Raw genomic sequence first — 20454 nt, 5'->3', positions numbered from 1 at the left:
GTGGGGCCCAAAACTGGACACAGTACTCCAGCTGAGGCCTCACCAATGCCGAATAGAGGGGAATGATCACGTCCCTCGATCTGCTGGCAATGCTCCTACTTATACAGCCCAAAATGCCGTTAGCTTTCTTGGCAACAAGAGCACACTGTTGACTCATATCCAGCTTCTCGTCCACTGTAACCCCTAGGTCCTTTCCTGCAGAACTGAATACTAAGTGTTTTTCTTAAAGTCCAGCACCTACATTCTTGTGATTCAGATTGTAATACAAAAAAAAAAGTTTATACCCATACGGTTGGGAAGAAAAGCCTGAAAGTGCGATCCAAGTGTAACCCGTTCTGCCAAGGGGATGCCGCATGCTGGGCTCCAGCTTCCCCCCTGCCCCTGCTTCCCCCATCCCCTTCCCTTCTCCATCCCATGCACTTTCCCCACCACTCCTTCTCCTCCCCAGGCTTGGGGAACAGCCCCCCAGCACAAGCCGGAGGAGCGGAGCGGGCTGGGGCCGGGTCACTCCACTTCCTGCCGCCCGGTAATTGCAGGGTGGGCCCGATCCCGCACTCACGGGGCAGCGGGAAATGGAGTGACCTGGCCCCAGCCCACACCACTCTGCTCCCCTGGATCCCAGCCTTGGATCTTGGGGGGCAGGGGGGAACTGGCTGGGAGCTGGCAGAGTGGAGCAGGTGGGGGCCGGGTCGCTCCACTTACCGTCACCCGGTGAGTGCAGGACACGTCCAACCCCTGCTGCAGTCCTCAGGGGAAGGGGTTGAATGGGGGCAGGGTTGGGGCGGAGCAGGGGCGGGAAGAGGCGGGGCAGGGACGGAGGCTTTGAGGAAGGGATGGAGTGGGGGAGGGGCTGGGGCGGAGCAGGGGCAAGGGCAGCTTTCCTGGCCGGCTCAGCCGGTCGGGGGATTGGGCTGGCTGGGGCCCCTTCTGACTGGAAAACCCGGTACTATCTGGCAGTACCTGTATTAACCCTTTGGTTGCTGGGAAAGCATGGAGTACATACACCCCATGACACAGACCACCTGCTTCTAGGGGCATATTCCAGGGTTCCTAGCCCCTCGCCAGCTGTAGCTCCTCTAGGCCTTGGTTCATGGTTTATGGCGGGAAAACTTGTCTGTCCATCCAGCCAAATCTTAACGATAGCGGAGCCTGATCCAGTGTTCATCTAAATCATTTTGGGGGTTGGGGAGAAGGGGAGTCTTTCTATTGACTCCAATGGGGCTGTATTTGTGAGGAAGGGAGCTGCCTGGCCCTTCCCAAATACATGACTCTGTCTAACTCTCCCTCCCTCTCTCCTCCTCCTCAGGAACCGCCTCCTCACCTTGAAAGAAAAGTCTTCTCTGGACCCGATTTACATTGGGCTCTTTGGCAGCACCGGGGCTGGGAAGAGCTCACTGTTCAATGCCATCATCGAGCAGCAGTTCTTCCTGCCAGTGTCGGGGAGCCAAGCCTGCACCTCGTGCATTGTGCAAGTCAGCAGCAGCCGGAGCAAAAACTATGAGGCAAAAATTCACCTTCTCTCACTACAGGCAAGTCTAATTCCTCAGCATGGCGCAGGGCACGGATGTGTTCTTTAGGACAGTATCCTGGCTGCAGGGTGTGTAGCCACAGCCCCTCCACAGAGTAACTCTGTTTTATGGAGAGGGCAGCTGGCTCCCTGGCCCAGAAGGCCCCTGCTGGCTGCTTCTTGTATTAAACCTCAGCCCTGCCTGATGATTGCCAAGGGCTCCAGGAAGGAATGTGTGTCCTCTAAGTAAAGGATGCGGTTAGGGTTGGTTCTCTTAGGAGGTCAGGAGGTAGGGTAACCAGACAGCAAATGTGAAAAATCTGGACAGGGGGTGTGGGGTTATAGGAGCCTATATAAGAAAAAGACCCAAAAATCGGGACTGTCCCTATAAAATCGGGACATCTGGTCACCCTATCAGGAGGCGACAGGTGGAAGCAACAGCACTTCCCTCCCTTCTTTGCTTGTAGTTGTCCAGAGGGGAATCCTGCTGCTGGAACCACAGCTGGTTCGTCTGCTGCAGAAGCCAGGGAACCACTTGTGCTGCTTCTGCACTATAGCTTCCCACAGCGTCTCCTGTAGCACCGAGCCAGTTCCCAGCTCCCATCCCCTGCCCTCTGCTCGGCACTAAAATAGCTCTGTAGTCCCTTTGATTGGAATGCTGTTACACCAATCCCACCCAACCTGAGCTCTAGGCACCCCCATAGCTACTGAAATCCACTACCACTGCCTCGACAACCCAAGTCAAATCCAGCCCCAACTCCTGCATTATTCTGTAGCAGCCTTGCCCGGCCCCCGCCCCGGCCCCCTAAATGCCCAAGATAACAATGGCCTGTTTGCCCTTCTCTGTACTGGCAGGAATGGAACGAGGAACTGAAGAATCTGGTGGAGCTTGTGTGGAAACCCGGGGAGGAGGAAGAAGAGGAGGAGGAAGGTGATGTAGGTGAAGCTGTCCAAAAGCTTCAAGCGCTTTATGGGAGAGATGCTGTAACCAGATCTTATGAATACCTGTTGAAGGCAAAGCCCCTAGTAAATATCCCTTCCTCAAATTGTATTCCCCTCACGGGAGCGCAGGTGAGTGAGTGTGTGATCATAAATTCCAAATCCAGAAGACCGTTGTGGGTTCAAAAAAGAACTGGATAAGTTCATGCAGGATAGGTCAATCAATGGCTCTTAGCCAAGATGGTCAGGGACAAACCCCATGCTCTAAACCTCTGCCAGAAACTGGGAGTGAACGACAGGGGATGGATCACTAGATAAAGAGCCTTGTTCTGTTTACTCCTTGTGAAGCATCTGGCATTGGTCACTGTCCGAAGACCGGGTGGTGGGCTAGATGGACCATTGATCTGACCCAGTGTGGCCGTTCTTATGTCAGGGAGATGGGTGGGGAGGGTGAGGCCAGAGCAGGAGGAGGCTGGGAAGGCGAGGGAATGGGGAGGGAGGTGCTAGAGCCGGTGGAGGGAGTCTGGAGCAGCTGGGCTCAGTCCCAGTTTCAGACAGTGAAGGCGGGGGAGAGGTGGGGAGGAGAAGCAGGGAAGTGTTGCTTCTTGCCACTGGCTAAACCAATGCCTCATAGTTTTTCCTGTGACATCGCTTATATGAGTGACTGATATAAATTTAAAGTTCTCTAGTATGTAAGTCATCAACCCTGAACAATTATATAAGTTCTGCGTGGGAGTGTGAATCCTGCTGCACTAATTAGGGCAGTGATGCTCAAAACTATTTACCAGCCAGTCGTTCTTTTGTCAGAGGAACAAAAGTAGGAGGGGAGAGAGTCAAGACAGTGACAGGAAATGGGTGACCAGGCATTTCCCTGTCTTGGGGGTGAGGAGAGGATGAGCGGCTAGGGAGAGGTGTACACTAAAGTCTGACTTTTTCAACCTGAAATTATTATACACACAATGACTAAGGCGTAAAGGGGAGTTAAAAGGTCAAAAGACAAACTAAAAAACAGGATTTGGTGGTTTTTAAAATCACCAAAAAGATTTTGATCTCTTAAAGTTGGCAGTACTGCAGTCAGACGTCTCATAGACACACCCGAGGTAGCTTTGAGCCAGTTCGCTCATATACCAATAGCAGTAAAGCTGTGGCAGCTGTACAGGCCCACCCAGAACCCTGGATAATTACTCGGGCAGCTCCCCCGCACAGAAATCCATGCTACTGCAGCTTCACTGCTACCTAGATCAAAGCTAGCTCGGGTATGTCTCCATGTGCTGCAATCCTACCCCTCTGCCCCCCTTCGCAGTGCAGACAGACCCCTTTAAGGAAAGGCGGTAACATTTACATTCAGTAGGTGCCTCCTTCAGCTTTACATTGAGCTCCAAACGAGCTTTGCTGGCTGTGGATGGGTTTTTCCAGAGAACTTGGAATAGGCCAAACTCAGGGCAAAATTGTCCCCTCCTGCATGAATCTATTGTGGGATTCCCCATGGAGATGACCCCAGTCTGTCCCACTGAGGGAGTGAGTGCCGCCTGCCCCATCCCACTCCTCCACACCCCTGGCAGGAAGGCAGCTCCAGTGCTGCCACCTAGAGCCCGGCAACATTTCCTCACCAAAAAAATTTCCAGTTGGAAAATGTGGGTTAGTTGAAGTCTAAACGTTAGGCAGGAAAATGTCAATTGTAACTGATATTCTGATTTTTTCCGATCAGGGACATCAAACCAAACGAACAATCATTTGTGGTGAATCATCACTTTGAAACAATTGTTTTGCTTTGTTTCGATTTAAAAATGTTATCTTGGCTTTGGGATATTCAGGGGTTTTCTTGCCTTTCTCTTCCCTGTGGTCAATTCCTCAAGGAAAATCCCCACCTGAAATTTGGGAACATTTCTGCTTTTTACTGCCAGCCATGCAGAGGCAGCTGTAACTCTCTGCCCCCAGCAGCCCACCTCATTGCCCCGTTCCCTAGCCATAGCCACTCCCAGGGACCTGCTGGAGAAAGTTAATCAGGCCTTGGGCTACAGTGACTCTGTCACGTGTCCTCTGCAGTACCAGAGAGGGAGATGCTGTGCTTCCCCCATGCTGTTTAGCTCTTGTGAAAACTCCATCAGAATTGGAAGGAGGCTAGACTTCCTGGGCTCTATTCCCAGCTCAGACAATGACTCACTGAGTGCTCCAGCCCCTCAGTTTCCCCATCTGTAAAACGGTAGGGAATGAAACATAGTCTCACAACGCCCCCGTTTCCCCCCCACCCCCCGTGGAAGGTTGTTCAATTAATTACTGTTCACAGATGACTTCAAGAGGGGCAGAATTTGATTTATTTATTGTGTTCCAGGCAAAAGAACTCTCTGACAAACTGGACCCCTATATCCGGAGTCAGAGTAACAAGGATGAGGAGGAGCCAGCACTGGATGAAGAGAAAGCCAAGATGCGACTCTGGCCGCTAATCAAATACGTGGAAGTGACAATTCCGAAGTCCAACATGATTCCGGAAGGTGTCGTGTTTATGGATATTCCCGGGACAGGAGATTACAACAGCAAAAGGGACGAAATGTGGAAAGAGGTGACTTACCAGCTCTGTGATGTGTGGGAGAAAATGCTGATGTGTTATTTGGCTGGAAAGCATTTAACCATTGGTTCTAATGTTACCATTCCAGTGTAATGAAGGAAGGAAAGCTCTAGAGTGGGCCGTGTGCTCTGTGGCCTGGGGAAGGCTTTAGTGGAATGAACAGAAGCAGCGTCCACCCGTATAGTGAGGGGGCAATCCTGATATTAGCTAACGGTGCTTTCCAACTTGGATCCATTGCTGCTCCTGGATTCCTGTAGCATCAAAGCCCCATAGCACCTTTCTCCATCCGCTCTTCACTAGGAGACTGAGGTTTTTCCTCAGAAGTGCAGACTGTGCAATGATCACATGCACCGTTCTCTTCTCTGCACTAGGGCTATCCCACCGAATGTCTACGCAGCAATTAAACACCCGCAGCTGGCCCATGTCAGCTGACTCAGGCTCGGGCTCTGGGGCTGTAAAATTGCTGTGTTGATGTTTGGGCTTGGGCTGGAGCCTGGGCTCTGGGACCCTCCCTCCCCCACGGGGTCTCAGAGCTCTGGCTCCAGCCCAAGCCCAAATGTCTATACAGCAATTTTACAGACCCATAGCCCAAGTCAGCAGACCCAGGCCAGCCACAGGTGTTTACAGTAGTTGCTGTGTAGAAATACCCCTAGAGGTCAGCTCAGAACCTCCAGCTAGCACAGTCCTGAGTGTCACACAGCTGAGGGGCTTGAGCTAGGGGCTCAAGTCTGCAAATTGCTGGCACAATCCTGCAGAGACTGAGCACTCTGCACTGCCATTGCAGTCAGTGGGGAATCCAGGGCACTCGGCCTGTCTCAGGATGGAGCCTGGCTGCCTCGTTGCTTCCAGACATAGGCACCAACTTCTGCTCCCACTGATGGGTGCTCGCTCGACCCTGCCTCCGGCCCTGCCCCAACTCCACCTCTTCCATGAGGCTCCGCCCCTGCCCTACCCTCATTCCAACCCCTTCTCCAAAGTCCCCGCCCCAACTCCGCCCCCTCCCTGCTCCTATTCCAACTCCTTCCCCAAATCCCCACCCCGGCCCCGCCTCTTTCCCGCCTCCTCCCCTGAGCGCACCACGTTCCTACTCCTCCCCCCCCCCAAGCGGCCGAACAGCTGTTTGGTGGCGGCCAGGCAGGAAGCGCTGAGAGGGGGGCGGAGGAGCAGGGATGCGGGTCGCTTGGGGGGGAGGAGGAGGTAGGGTGGGCGGGGAGAGGAGGGGAACTTACCCACTAATTTTTTCCTGTGGGTCCTCCAGCCCCAGAGCACCCACGGAGTTGGCGCCTATGCTTCCAGATATAATCCTCTCTCTCTCTCTCTCCCTCTTTCTCCTTAAGAGCATCAATAAATGTTCAGTCATCTGGGTTATCAGCGACATCGAACGAGTTCTGGGGGACAAAGTCCATGAAGTGCTGCTGAAAGAGAGCATCAAAGCTTACCAAGGCGGGATGTGCAGTGACATCGCTCTGGTGGTCACCAAGTCTGATAAGCTGCAGCTGGAGGAATACCTGAGGTAGTGGAATAGACTATCCCCGGGCTTCAGGGACTGTGGGAGTCCTTCCTTTAGAGATTTAGAGTGTGTCTGCCTGTCTTCCTCCTGCAACCCCTCCTTCTAGCTACCAGATAGTCCATGTTCAGCCATCGGCTTCTGAAGCATCTGCCATTTGTTCTGGCTGGTGTTTTCTGATTGCAGTGTCTAACAACAGTACCAGTGGTTCTCAAACGTATTTGATTGTGCCCCCCTTCTTTGTGTCTAGTAGTAATTTACGCCCCCCCTTCCGCCACACAAGTACATATAGAGATAAAAAATAAACCAGCCTGCAAGTCACTAAGTATTAAAAACAGTGAGGCATTGATTCAGACAAACCCAACGATCCCTTGTAATAAGAACAAAAGCAAAACTGTGGTGACACTTACAATTAATGTGCACACTGTGTTGTAGCAAATGGATTAACGTACAGATGGCAACGACTTTGTCGAATGCTAGGCAAGCTGAACAGAAATCCGCCAAAAGGCACAGTGCCATCTAGAGTCAAACGCACAGCACCATCTGAGGGCCTGATACGTCTGGAGGAATCAGCTTTGCTAGTTATTCATTGCTGGCGCAGTCATGGGCGGCGAGTTCTATGGGCCCATGGTTCCTGGGCACCAGGAATATTTTTGGTTCCCAGACACCACGAGCCCGGTTCCAGCACTGGTCTCTCCTTTGGCCCTGCCTTCCACCCCCCGGGCGCCCCCTCCCGCCTCTGTGTCCCCTGGGTCCTTTAAAACAGCCTGGGGCCCCCACTCATCACCAGTAACGCAGCAGAGCTGAGCGGCTTCCTGCCTGCTCGCTCCATGTGGCTGCCAGCCCCTCCCTGCGACCCCTGGGTGCTGTGGGTCCATGTCCCACCCCAAGCGCCCCTGCAGCCAATAGGAAGCTGTGGGGGTAGTGCCTGAGGGTAGCAGCACGCGGAGAACCCTGGCCCGCCCTGCTTAGGAGACTCAGGTAAGCGCCGAACTCTCTGTCCCCTCCCAGAGCCTGCACCCCCTCCCACCGCACCCCCTCCCATCCCCAAACTCCCTTCCAGAGCCTGCACCCCTCACCCCCTCCTTCACCCCCACCCCCTGCTCCAGCCCGGAGCCTGCACCCAGCACCCAAACTCCATCCCAGAGCCTGCACCCCAGATCCCCTCCCCAACCCAAACTCCCTCCCAGAGCCTTAGGCAGGTGGGGGGCAGAGTTTGGGGGGGCGGGCTCTGGGCGTTCTGGGCACCACCAAAATTTCTACAAACCTGCTGCCCCTGTGTGCAGTAAGGTTTTTTTTCCAAAAGCATCTTGCACCACCCCAGAATACGATCTTTCTCAGCTACCCTCGGTTCCCAGAGACTTCAACCCCCTGTGATTTCAAGAGCTCTGATCCCTTGAATCCCCCAAGTAATAGTTCACTCCCCCTCTCTTTATAGTCCAGTAAGCCTTTGAAATGTATTCCCAAAAAAAGTTCCTTTCTCCTGCTGGGTGTGGCTGCCAGTCTGTCTGGTGTCGATTCCAGGCTGTCTTCTCTCTTGCTGGTGATTTTTACAATGCAAATGATCTCTTTCTACAACCGCAGATACAAATGAATAGCCCATTGAATTTGGCCACAGATGGTTTGAGGTGTTGGCCTCTTTCCTTTGTCTGGAGAAAAATTGTTTATCAAGTCCCCCTAACTCACCTGGTTTAAACACATTTTAGTCACATATTTCCAGCCCACCTTTAAAGTTCTTTGTGGTACATACATGACTCAAGAACGTTAATGGTCAGTGAGCTGTTAGTTTTCCAGTGATATTTTCCATGTCACCTTTCTGATATATATCATGACGACAGTATGTTAGGTGTAGCGAGTATGCCAGGCCTGACAAGAGTTACTAACACAGAGTGCTGAACCACCAACGGGTGTGTGTGTCACAGGGGATTTAGGAAGAAACAGGCCATGGGATGAGCTGTATTGCAAATGACTCTACAATAAGCCTCCTTGCACCCAGCGCCACACTGATCAGTGCTCACAAGTCCCCCACGTGTGCAATACACAAAGGGCCCATCACTCGAAGAAGAGGACGTTACTTACTGTACCTGGAGGTTCTCTGAGATGTGTGGTCCCTAGCTGTGTTCCACTACCTGCCCTCCTGTCCCTCTGCTTCGGACTTCACCATAGTGCAGTAAGAGGAGGAATTGTAGTGGTGTTGACCTGCACTGCCCCTTACACTCTCAGTTGGGAGCACAAAAGGACATACCGCACATGCAGGTCAATAGACACTGCTTGGAAAGAAATTCAGGACTCAAGTGCACGGCGCGGATGTACACCTATGTGTGGAATACAGATAGGGACACACATCTTGATGAACCTCCAGTACAGTAAGTAACCTCTTATTTCAAGAGCTCTGGCCTCTTGAATCCCCTAAGTGATCTATCATTTAGGGATTTGCTCCCCCTCTCTTTATAGAACAGTAAACCTTTGAAATGTATTCTTATGTAATGTATTCACGGATAAAGATCCTTTCCCCTGCTGCGTGTGGATGTCAGGTTCTCTGGTGTAGATTCCACGGTGTCTTCTCCCCCATTAGTGATTTTTACAATGCGAATGATCTTTTCCTGCAACCTCAGATACAAATGAATAGCCCATTGAATTGGGCACACCTATTAATGATATATTACATGTCACTTTTTGGATATATATCATGACAACAGTGTGTGAGGTGTAGCGAGTATGTCAGACCTGACAAGAGTTGTGAACCACCAATTCACTTCTGTGTCACAGAGGGTTAGGAAGAAACAGGTCATTCTATAGTTCAGGGGTTCTCAAACTGGGGGGTCAGGACCCCTCGGGGTCACGAGGTTATTACATGGGGGGTCGCGAGCTGTCAGCCTCCACCCCAAACCCCGCTTTTCATCCAGCATTTATAATGGTGTTAAATATATAAAAAAGTGTTTTTAATTTATAAGGGGGGGTCGCACTCAGAAGCTTGCTGTGAAAGGGGTCACCAGTACAAACGTTTGAGAACTACTGCTATAGTTACTCTCTACAGTGATTCTTGCACCTTCCATTGAAACAGCTGGTGCTGGCCACTGCCGGAGACAGGATGTTGAGCTAGATGGACCTTGGGTCTGATCCAGTCTGACAATGCTTATGAACATGCGAAAGCCCATTTCCTACTTTCCATATTGTGTATTGTCACCTTCCCATAACCCCCTGCACATAGTTATGTGCAAGGGGCATGATAGGATTTTTGATGTTTGCCATACCTGATTAAATGTGTCATTTTAATTTTTTCCAGGGAAAGACAAGAGAAACATGTGAGTATTTGCAGACTTTTTTAAAAAATAAGTTGTAGTCTTAAGAATGAACTCTCCGTGAACAAAAATGAGAGGTCACTGATTTGTCTCCTGAAGATGGATGTCATCCACTAGGGCTGCTAAATACAATGTGGTGTTCCAGCAAGAGTCCTGATTACTGTAAGAGGAGCTGCAGGGTTACATTTTTAAAAAGAAGGCATTTATAGCGTCCATGGACCCAGTCTAGGTATCACCTGCTCACCCTACACATGTGAGGCCCCCATTCACTTTGGGTGGGTAAGAAAAAGACAGTTTAGCCCACAATCAGGATAAAATTACAAAAGCTATCAGCATTTGTAGTTGAGGAAGGAGCTTGATCATCAGCTGGAATGGGGTAAATATCCTAAGAGAGGCCTGGTGCAGTGGCATGAGAGCCATGAAGTCCCTTGTTCTCATCCCATCTCTGTAACAGACTCGTTGTGTGTCCTTGGGCTAGTCATTTAACCTCTGTGCCCCTTAGCTTCTCCAGCTGTAAAACTGGGGCAATAAGGCAGTCCCTATACATGGGAGCCCGGAGGAATGCAAGACGTTAGAATTTAAGCAGCTGAGCATTCTTAATAACAAAGTTGCGTGGACTTAGCCATATGGGTTTATTTATTTATGGCCATAATCCCAGTAGTATCTGAGTGCCTCACAAACATTATTGAATTTATATCCTCACCCCTGCGAGGCAGGGCAGGGTTGTTATCCCTGAGGCACAGCGAGACTAAGTGACTTGTCCAAGGGCACACAGGGAGCCAGTGGCAGAGCTGGGAATCCAGTCTGGATCTCGACTCTCAGTCCAGCGTCTTAACCGTTAAGCCGTATAATACTGAACAAATGGTCTATTTCTGAGTCATAAACAAGGGTTCAAAGAACTAAATTCAGTTCACAGATAAAACAAGCCGTGATTGAATGCTTCCCAATATAAAATACCTCCAGAACAATACCAAATTAGGAACTGAGGATGTGCTGCAGGTTACAGTACTAATGAACTCCCCTGGAGCTGGTTTTTATGTTTCATGTAGCAATGTCTGCCTCACTAACTAACCTGGGATAATAACCTTAATAAAGGATACTTTTAAATTACATGATCCAAAAAGAAAATGAATGTTATTGAAAGCAATAATCCTGGTTAACTCTTTTTATAATGAGCAGTTAGCGCAATGGATTTAATTTAGCCAAGAGAAGGTTAAAAGGTGACTGGATCACAAGCTACAAAGACCTACATGGGAGAGAGATTTCTGAGAGCAGATGACTCTTAAATCTAGCAAAAAAGACCTGATAAGATCCAGTGCCTGGAATCTGAAACTAGACAAATTCAGACTAGAAATAAGGCACAATTTTTTAACAGTGCAGGTAATTAATCATTGAACCAACTTACCTAGGATGGGGCCATTACTTGGAGTCTTTACATCAAGACTGACTCTTTCCAGGGGCTTGTCTACACAGAGCAGTAAGGTGGACTATGGGTGGTGGGGGTGAGTTGTAAAGAGCACTGACATATTAGTCATTAACTGGTCCATGTGGAGCTGGCCAGCATGCACCAGAAGTTCCCTTTGGGCTTTAACATAGAATCATAGAAGGATAAGACTGGAAGGGACCTTGAGAGGTCATCTAGTCCAGTCCTCTGCACTCAAAGCAGGACTAAGTAATAACTAGACCATTCCCGACAGGTGTTTGTCCAACCTGTTCTTAAAAACTTCCAATGATGGAGACTCCACAACCTCCCTAGGCAATTTATTCCAGTATTTAGCTACCCTGACAGGAAGTTTTTCTTAGGGTATGTCTACACTACGGGATTAATCCGAATTTAGATAATTCGAATTTGGGAAACAGGTTGTATAAATTCGATTGTGCGCGGCCACACTAAGCACATTAATTCGGTTTTTAACCACATTAATTCGGTGGTGTGCGGCCACACTACCCCATTAATTTAAACACAGTAATTCGGTGGTGTGCGGCCACACTAACCCTAATTCGAATTAACAAAATCGATTTAGGCGCTACTCCGCTCGTCGAGGTGGAGTACAGAAATCGATTTTAAGTGCCCTTTAATTCGAATTAACTGGCTCTGTAGTGTGGACGGGTGAAGGGTTAATTCGGATTAACGCAGCTAAATCCGAATTAAAGTCGTAGTGTAGACCAGGCCTAAATGTTCATCCTAAATCTCCCTTGCTGCAATTTAAGCCCATTGCTTCTTTTCCTGTCCTCAGAGGTTAAGGAGAACAATTTTCCACCCCCCTCTTTGTAACAACCTTTTATGTACTTGAAAACTGTTATCATGTCTCCCTTCGGTCTTCTCTTCTCCAGACTAAACAAACCCATTTTTTTCAATCTTTCTTTATAGGTCATGTTTTCTAGACCTTTAATCATTTTTGTTGCTCTCCTCTTGACTTTCTCCAGTGTCTCCACATCTTTCCTGAAACGTGGTGCCCAGAACTGGACACAATACTTCAGCTGAAGCCTTATAAGTGCTGAGTAGAGCAGAAGAATTATTTCTCGTGTCTTTCTTACAACACCCCTGCCATTACATCCCAGAATTATCACTTTTTTTGCAGCGGTGTTACACTGTTGACTCATATTTAGCTTGTGATCCACTATGATCCCCAGATCCCTTTCTGCAGTACTCCTTCCTAGGCAGTCATTTCCCATTTTGTATGTGTGCAACTGATTGTTCCTTCCTAAGTGGGATATTTTGCATTTGTCCTTATTGAATTTCATCCTATTCACTTCAGACCATTTCTCCATGTAAGCAGGTGAACGGTCCCACCATTGTGGGAAACTTTCCTGGCTTTTACACTACCCCAGTGGAATCCACTACCCAAAGGATCTGAGTCTTGCTCCAGCTCCCTTTACCCGCAGGCCTGCCTGACCTGGGGGACTCCCCTTCCTTCTCTTGGGTGGCAGAGTCCTCGTAACCCCGACAAGGCTGGGCCTGGTCAAACTTGTCCTGGTCACTTAGGCCAGGGGCTAGGGTGTCCCCACTCCGGGACGCTCTCTCCTCTCTGGATGCTTCCCTGACCCACTGATCACTGCATAGAGCTCAAAGCAAATACAATTTATTAAACAGCACCCAATTAAAACAATGAGGAAAAACTGGGAAACGTTAAAGGAAAACACGACACCCGGCTCTGTGGTCACAGGGGCACCACAACCAGCGTCGCTGGAACGTCAGGGCAGCTCAGTCTGTTCCTCACCCGTCCCAGGCCCTGCCCAGGCCCTGGCTGTGCTGCAGAGACGCTGCGGGTCGGACACTTGCTCTGGTGGTGGCCACACGCCCTCAGGCTCTAGGTGGCAGGGCCCTGCTTCCCAGTGTCGCCCCCGCCCTGTCGGGGTTACGATCCCCCCAAGTCTGGCCAGTCCGGCCTCTTCACTGGGGGCGTCTCCCTGTGCTGGGCCCATTGCCCAGGGCCCCCCTCGCTCTCCCCAGCCGCTCACTGCACCCGGCTCCGGCCTGCCCCAGCCCCAGCCCCAGCCCCAGCCCCAGCCCCAGCCCCAGCCCCAGCCCGCCTCCAGCTCAGCTCTCTGAGCTGCTCCTCTGCCCCTCTGGCTCTAGCCGGCGCGGCCCAGCTTCCCAGCCCAGCTCTGGCTGCTGCTCTCCCCTTAGCTCAGCCCCACTCTGCCTCAGGCAGCTCCCCTCACACGGAGGACGGGACCCCGACCTCCTGGCTCCCTCATTGGCCAGCCTGCCCTGTCAATCAGGCTGACATGGAACATTGGCCTCTCCGCATTGGCCCTGGGGACCGTCAGTCTCAGGATCCTGATTTCTCTTCAGCCCTTCCCCTTTCCTTTGGTACTGGGAGAGGCCAGCCAAAAACCCCACTAAGTGTCAGTGGGGGGCCAGCAGCCCCCTTACATCCAGTTTGTCCAGATCATTTTGAATTTTAATCCTATCCTCCAAAGCACCTGCAAACCCTCCTAGCTTGGCACTGTCCGCCGACTTTAAGTGTAGTCTCTATGCCATTATCTAAATCACTGATGAAGATATTGAACAGAACCAGACCAAGGACCGATTCCTGTGGGACCCCACTCGTTATACCCTTCCAGCTTGACTGTGAACCACTGATAACTACTCTCTGGGAACGGTGTTCCAACCAGTTAGGCACCCACCTTATTGTAGCTCCATTTAGGCTGTATTTCCCTAGTTTGTTTATGAGAAGGTCATGCGAGACAGTATCAAAAGCCTTACTAAAGTCAAGATATACCACATCTACCGCTTCCCCCATCCACAAGGCTTGTTACCCTATCAAGGAAAGCTATTAGATTCGGTTTACATGATTTGTTCTTAACAAATCCATGTTGACTGTTAATCCAGGTTAACAGCAGTATGTTAAAAGCACACTAGGGAACTTCTAGTCCATGCTGGCAGGGTCCACATGTGCCAGTTAATGTGCAACATATTAGTGGGCTCTAGAAATCACATCCCTGTAGTTGGCATTACTGGTTCATGTAGACAAGCCCTAAAAGATCTGCTGTAGCTCAAACAGAAGTTCTGGGCTTGATGCAGAAATTCCAGGGTGAAGTTTGCCCTGTGTTATGTTGGAAACCAGATTAGATGGTGTCTGCTGGCTTTAAAATCCATTAAAGCATTTTGGGAACTACCTATAGTAACTTTCATTGTCTTTCCAAATGTAGAAACCTATAGAAACCAGACACGATGCCATTTTAGAGAGGAACGCATTCGTGAAAGGGAAGAAAATCAAAGGACTGAAGACAAAGCTTGGGGTAAAGTATAACACTGGGTTTTCTAGTTGTTGGAAACCTATTCCTATTATATTTCAATAGTAAATGTGATGGTCCTTGGACTAACATTTATAAGTAAGTATTTTTCCATGAGATGTGATGATTTCTAGGTGGTCTCAACTATACTATAAAAACCTTGATGTCAACAAACAAAGTTCTAAGCCTTATTGAATTCTGGGGCCAGATCTATCTTGGCCTTCAGGAGCCTAATTACAGTAAACTTCCAATGGGAGTTAGTTGCCTAACCTTGTTAGGCACTTCTGAAAATCCCATTAGGGAAATCTCCTTTACCTCCAGTGATAAAAACTTGTGTGTTTGGAGCTGACCATCCTCTGTGGTTTGATTCTGAGTCATAAATAAGGGATCCAGGCATTAAAGTCAGTGTGCAGACAAAGCTGATCCTTGATTTGGTGTTTGCTCAATGAAAAATTGACATCCCAAATCCAATCGCTTCACAGTAATACAGAATTAGGAATTTAAGATGCACTGTTTGTCTGCAGCACAAAGCATTCCTTAAACAAAGTTGGTAACATAGGGAGAGAGGAAAGGAGGCCTCAGAAAGGGAGAGAGATGAGCTGGGACATTGATGAGGCAGAGATTTCACAAGGCTGTTCTTGGTGGAAAAAGCTGCAGAGGAAGAGGCTCTCGCCCCAACAATGGTGAGATTGTGTGACCAGACAGAGGAGTTTGCTGCTAAAGGGAGGGAGGGAGCGCAGTTTTGAACTGGATCCTGATATGAATGGGGTAGTTGAGGCTACGCAACTGATTAAATTCACACTCACTGCACCACTTATTGTGCTAACTGGCGGAATTCTGCAGTGACAATAGAACTTGCCAGAAGCTGGGAATGGGCAACAGGGGATGGATCACTTCATGATTGCCTGTTCTGTTCATTCCCTCTGGGGCACCTGGCATTGGCCGCTGTTGGAAGACAAGGTCCTGGGCTAGATGGACCTTTGTTCTCACCCAGTCTGGACGCTCTTATGTTCTTATGAATTTTCTGAAGCTGCTTCAATAACCCCACTTTTTACATAATCTGTGTGTGTGGGGGGGGGTTTTTTGTTTTTGTTTTTTTAGAGAATACTGCCGAGTGACTCAGAAATTCTGGACAAGGCTGATCTCGTTTACACGGTCAGTGCTACAGAATACTGGCAGGAGACATGTATGAATAAGGAAGAGACAGGTAACATGCAATTGTTCTTTCAACATGAATTGCTAATGCTTCATTGCTCAGAGTGCTGACTCTGCATCTCTTACTGGTGATGGGCACACGCCACTGATGCAGGAATTTGGTTCAAAGCAGCATCTAAATGTGCAGACGCATTCCCCCAAACTGTGGGGATTATATTTATTGTTATTATTTGTATTACCATTACACCTGTATTACAATTGTATTACAGGTGTAATTGTCGGGGCTCTGTGGTGCTAGGCGATCTACATAGATTCATAGATTCATAGATTCTGGGACTGGAAGGGACCTCGAGAGGTCATCGAGTCCAGTCCCCTGCCCGCATGGCAGGACCAAATACTGTCTAGACCATCCCTGATAGACATTTATCTAACCTACTCTTAAATATCTCCAGAGATGGAGATTCCACAACCTCCCTAGGCAATTTATTCCAGTGTTTAACCACCCTGACAGTTAGGAACTTTTTCCTAATGTCCAACCTAGACCTCCCTTGCTGCAGTTTAAGCCCATTGCTTCTTGTTCTATCCTCAGAGGCTAAGGTGAACAAGTTTTCTCCCTCCTCCTTATGACACCCTTTTAGATACCTGAAAACTGCTATCATGTCCCCTCTCAGTCTTCTCTTTTCCAAACTAAACAAACCCAATTCTTTCAGCCTTGCTTCATAGGTCATGTTCTCAAGACCTTTAATCATTCTTGTTGCTCTTCTCTGGACCCTTTCCAATTTCTCCACATCTTTCTTGAAATGCGGTGCCCAGAACTGGACACAATACTCCAGCTGAGGCCTAACCAGAGCAGAGTAGAGCGGAAGAATGACTTCTCGTGTCTTGCTCACAACACACCTGTTAATACATCCCAGAATCACATTTGCTTTTTTTGCAACAGCATCACACTGTTGACTCATATTTAGCTTGTGGTCCACTATAACCCCTAGATCCCTTTCTGCCGTACTCCTTCCTAGACAGTCTCTTCCCATTCTGTATGTGTGAAGCTGATTTTTTCTTCCTAAGTGGAGCACTTTGCATTTGTCTTTGTTAAACTTCATCCTGTTTAACTCAGACCATTTCTCCAATTTGTCCAGATCATTTTGAATTATGACCCTGTCCTCCAAAGCAGTTGCAATCCCTCCCAGTTTGGTATCATCCGCAAACTTAATAATCGTACTTTCTATACCAATATCTAAGTCGTTAATGAAGATATTGAACAGAGCCGGTCCCAAAACAGACCCCTGCGGAACCCCACTCGTTATGCCTTTCCAGCAGGATTGGGAACCATTAATAACAACTCTCTGAGTTCGGTTATCCAGCCAGTTATGCACCCACCTTATAGTAGCCCCATCTAAATTGTATTTGCCTAGTTTGTCGATAAGAATATCATGCGAGACCGTATCAAATGCCTTACTAAAGTCTAGGTATACCACATCCACAGCTTCTCCCTTATCCACAAGACTCGTTATCCTATCGAAGAAAGCTATCAGATTGGTTTGACATGATTTGTTCTTTACAAATCCATGCTGGCTGTTCCCTATCACCTTACCACCTTCCAAGTGTTTGCAGATGATTTCCTTAATTACTTGCTCCATTATCTTCCCTGGCACAGAAGTTAAACTAACTGGTCTGTAGTTTCCTGGGTTGTTTTTATTTCCCTTTTTATAGATGGGCACTATATTTGCCCTTTTCCAGTCTTCTGGAATCTCTCCCGTCTCCCATGATTTTCCAAAGATAATAGCTAGAGGCTCAGATACCTCCTCTATTAGCTCCTTGAGTATTCTAGGATGCATTTCATCAGGCCCTGGTGACTTGCAGGCATCTAACTTTTCTAAGTGATTTTTAACTTGTTCTTTTTTTATTTTATCTGCTAAACCTACCCCCTTCCCATTAGCATTCACTAGGATAGGCATTCCTTCAGACTTCTCGGTGAAGACCGAAACAAAGAAGTCATTAAGCATCTCTGCCATTTCCAAGTTTCCTGTTACTGTTTCTCCCTCTTCACTAAGCAGTGGGCCTACCCTGTCTTTGGTCTTCCTCTTGCTTCTAATGTATTGATAAAAAGTCTTCTTGTTCCCCTTTATTCCCTTAGCTAGTTTGAGCTCATTTTGTGCCTTTGCCTTTCTAATCTTGCCCCTGCATTCCTGTGTTGTTTGCCTATATTCATCCTTTGTAATCTGTCCTAGTTTCCATTTTTTATATGACTCCTTTTTATTTTTTAGATCATGCAAGATCTCGTGGTTAAGCCAAGGTGGTCTTTTGCCACATTTTCTATCTTTCCTAACCAGCGGAATAGCTTGCTTTTGGGCCCTTAATAGTGTCCCTTTGAAAAACTGCCAGCTCTCCTCAGTTGTTTTTCCCCTCAGTCTTGATTCCCATGGGACCTTACCTATCAGCTCTCTGAGCTTACCAAAATCCGCTTTCCTGAAATCCATTGTCTCTATTTTGCTGTTCTCCCTTCTACCCTTCCTTAGAATTGCAAACTCTATGATTTCATGATCACTTTCACCCAAGCTGCCTTCTACTTTCAAATTCTCAACGAGTTCCTCCCTATTTGTTAAAATCAAGTCTAGAACAGCTTCACCCCTAGTAGCTTTTTCAACCTTCTGAAATAAAAAGTTGTCTGCAATGCAGTCCAAGAATTTGTTGGCTAGTCTGTGCCCCGCTGTGTTATTTTCCCAACATATATCCGGATAGTTGAAGTCCCCCATCACCACCAAATCTTGGGCTTTGGATGATTTTGTTAGTTGTTTAAAAAAAGCCTCATCCACCTCTTCCACCTGGTTAGGTGGCCTGTAGTAGACTCCTAGCATGACATCACCCTTGTTTTTTACCCCTTTTAGCCTAACCCAGAGACTCTCAACACTTCCGTCTCCTATGTCCATCTCTACCTCAGTCCAAGTGTGTACATTTTTAATATATAAGGCAACACCTCCTCCCTTTTTCCCCTGTCTATCCTTCCTGAGCAAGCTGTATCCATCCACACCAACATTCCAATCATGTGTATTATCCCACCAAGTTTCAGTGATGCCAACAATGTCATAGTTGTATTTATTTATTAGCACTTCCAGTTCTTCCTGCTTATTACCCATACTTCTCGCATTTGTATATAGGCATCTAAGATACTGGTTTGATCTTTCCTCCCGGTTTTGTCCTTACCCTCCTTTCTCTCTGCCAATATAGCCCACACTCCCTCTCGTCTCCGACCCATCTCCCAGGTCTCCATGTTCCCCACTTACCTGCGGGCTTTGCTCACCTGTCCCCGTCGAACCTAGTTTAAAGCCCTTCTCACTAGGTTAGCCAGTCTGTGTCCAAATAGGGTCTTTCCCCTCCTCGAAAGGTGAACACCATCTCTGCCTAGCAGTCCTTCCTCAAATAGCATCCCGTGGTCTAGGAAGCCAAAGCCCTCCTGGCGACACCATCTTCGCAGCCAGGCATTCACCTCCATGATGCATCTGTCTCTGCCCGGGCCCCTACCTTTGACAGGAAGAATCGAAGAGAATACCACCTGCGCTCCAAACTCCTTCACCCGTACTCCCAGAGCCCTGTAGTCACTCTTGATCCGCTCAGTGTCACACCGCGCAGTATCATTTGTGCCCACATGGATGAGTAGCATGGGGTAGTAGTCAGAGGGCTGGATAATCCTCGACAATGCCTCCGTAACGTCTCGGATACGGGCTCCCGGCAGGCAGCATACCTCCCGAGATGAAATGTCAGGGCGACAGATGGGCGCCTCCGTCCCCCTCAGCAGAGAGTCTCCGACCACCACTACCCTACGTTTCCTATTCGCAGTGGTGGCAGCAGACCTCCCAGCCTTAGGGGTACGAGGCTTCTCCTCCTTTACTGTAGGGGGTGATGCCTTCTTTCCTGTATCAAGAAGAGCATAACGGTTACCTATTACCACAGCGGGAGGGTTCGGAGCAGGGGTGGAGCACTGCCTGCTGCCAGAAGTAACCAGCTGCCAGTGTCCACCCTGAGCCATCTCCTCCTCCACCAGTGGTGTATCAGCAGTCCTGTGTCCTGGGACAGCTACCTCAGCTGTCTCCACATGGACACTGTCCAGGAATTGCTCGTGGATTCGGATGCTTCTCAACCTAGCCACCTCCTCCTGTAGCTCTCCCACCTGCTGCCTGAGAGATTCCACCAGCAGGCACCTTTCACATTGGATGGTCCCCTCAGCCTGGATATCAGTAACTGGAAATTGCAAGTTACAGTCTCTGCAAAACCACACCAGGATCTGGGTAGAAGCATCCATGCTCAGGCGCTCTGTCTGGCTACAGGCGCAGGTGGAGGAGACAGAAGCAGTGCTGGCACAGGTGTTGCGGGTCTTCCTAACCATCGTAAGCCTCCCTCTGTCAAACTCCCGTCTGCAGCCCCCTGTCCGCAGAGGCTTCCTGGTTTCAAACCTTCCTTTGAAGCTCACAGCTTCCAACTGTCAGCCACAGCACACGGTCCTTCAAACAACCAAACAAACAAACAGACAGACTGCCAAACACAAGCTCAGCACACAGCAAGTAACCCCCAAACACAAACAAACACACACTGCAGACAGTCACTTACCCCAAAAGGGTGCTGTATTGCTCCTCCTTCACCTGGAGAACTCCCTTGCGAAACTCCCTGTTAGCAGCCCCTGTTCGCAAAAAGGGGCTGCTAACATGCATATAATAAGGGACAGTCCCTGCCCCTTATATGC

General features: G+C 48.9%; 1 protein-coding gene across 1 annotated transcript in view; it reads left to right on the top strand.

Annotated features, from left to right (window-relative positions):
• Window positions 1-20454, top strand: part of NUGGC (nuclear GTPase, germinal center associated) — a 74682-nt gene that overhangs the window by 20550 nt on the left and 33678 nt on the right. Inside the window, exons 4-10 of the mRNA XM_029913048.1 lie at window positions 1307-1529; window positions 2363-2578; window positions 4779-5006; window positions 6350-6525; window positions 9806-9824; window positions 14481-14570; window positions 15666-15771. Coding sequence (XP_029768908.1) covers window positions 1307-1529; window positions 2363-2578; window positions 4779-5006; window positions 6350-6525; window positions 9806-9824; window positions 14481-14570; window positions 15666-15771 — 1058 coding nt within the window. The remainder of the gene's footprint in view (window positions 1-1306; window positions 1530-2362; window positions 2579-4778; window positions 5007-6349; window positions 6526-9805; window positions 9825-14480; window positions 14571-15665; window positions 15772-20454) is intronic.

This window comes from Terrapene carolina, unplaced genomic scaffold (assembly GCF_002925995.2).
Source record: "Terrapene carolina triunguis isolate 2854851 unplaced genomic scaffold, T_m_triunguis-2.0 Scaffold427, whole genome shotgun sequence".
Lineage (NCBI taxonomy): Eukaryota > Metazoa > Chordata > Testudines > Emydidae > Terrapene > Terrapene triunguis.
Note: the sequence above shows the minus strand (reverse complement) of the source record. Positions and strands in the feature narration are given on the sequence as shown.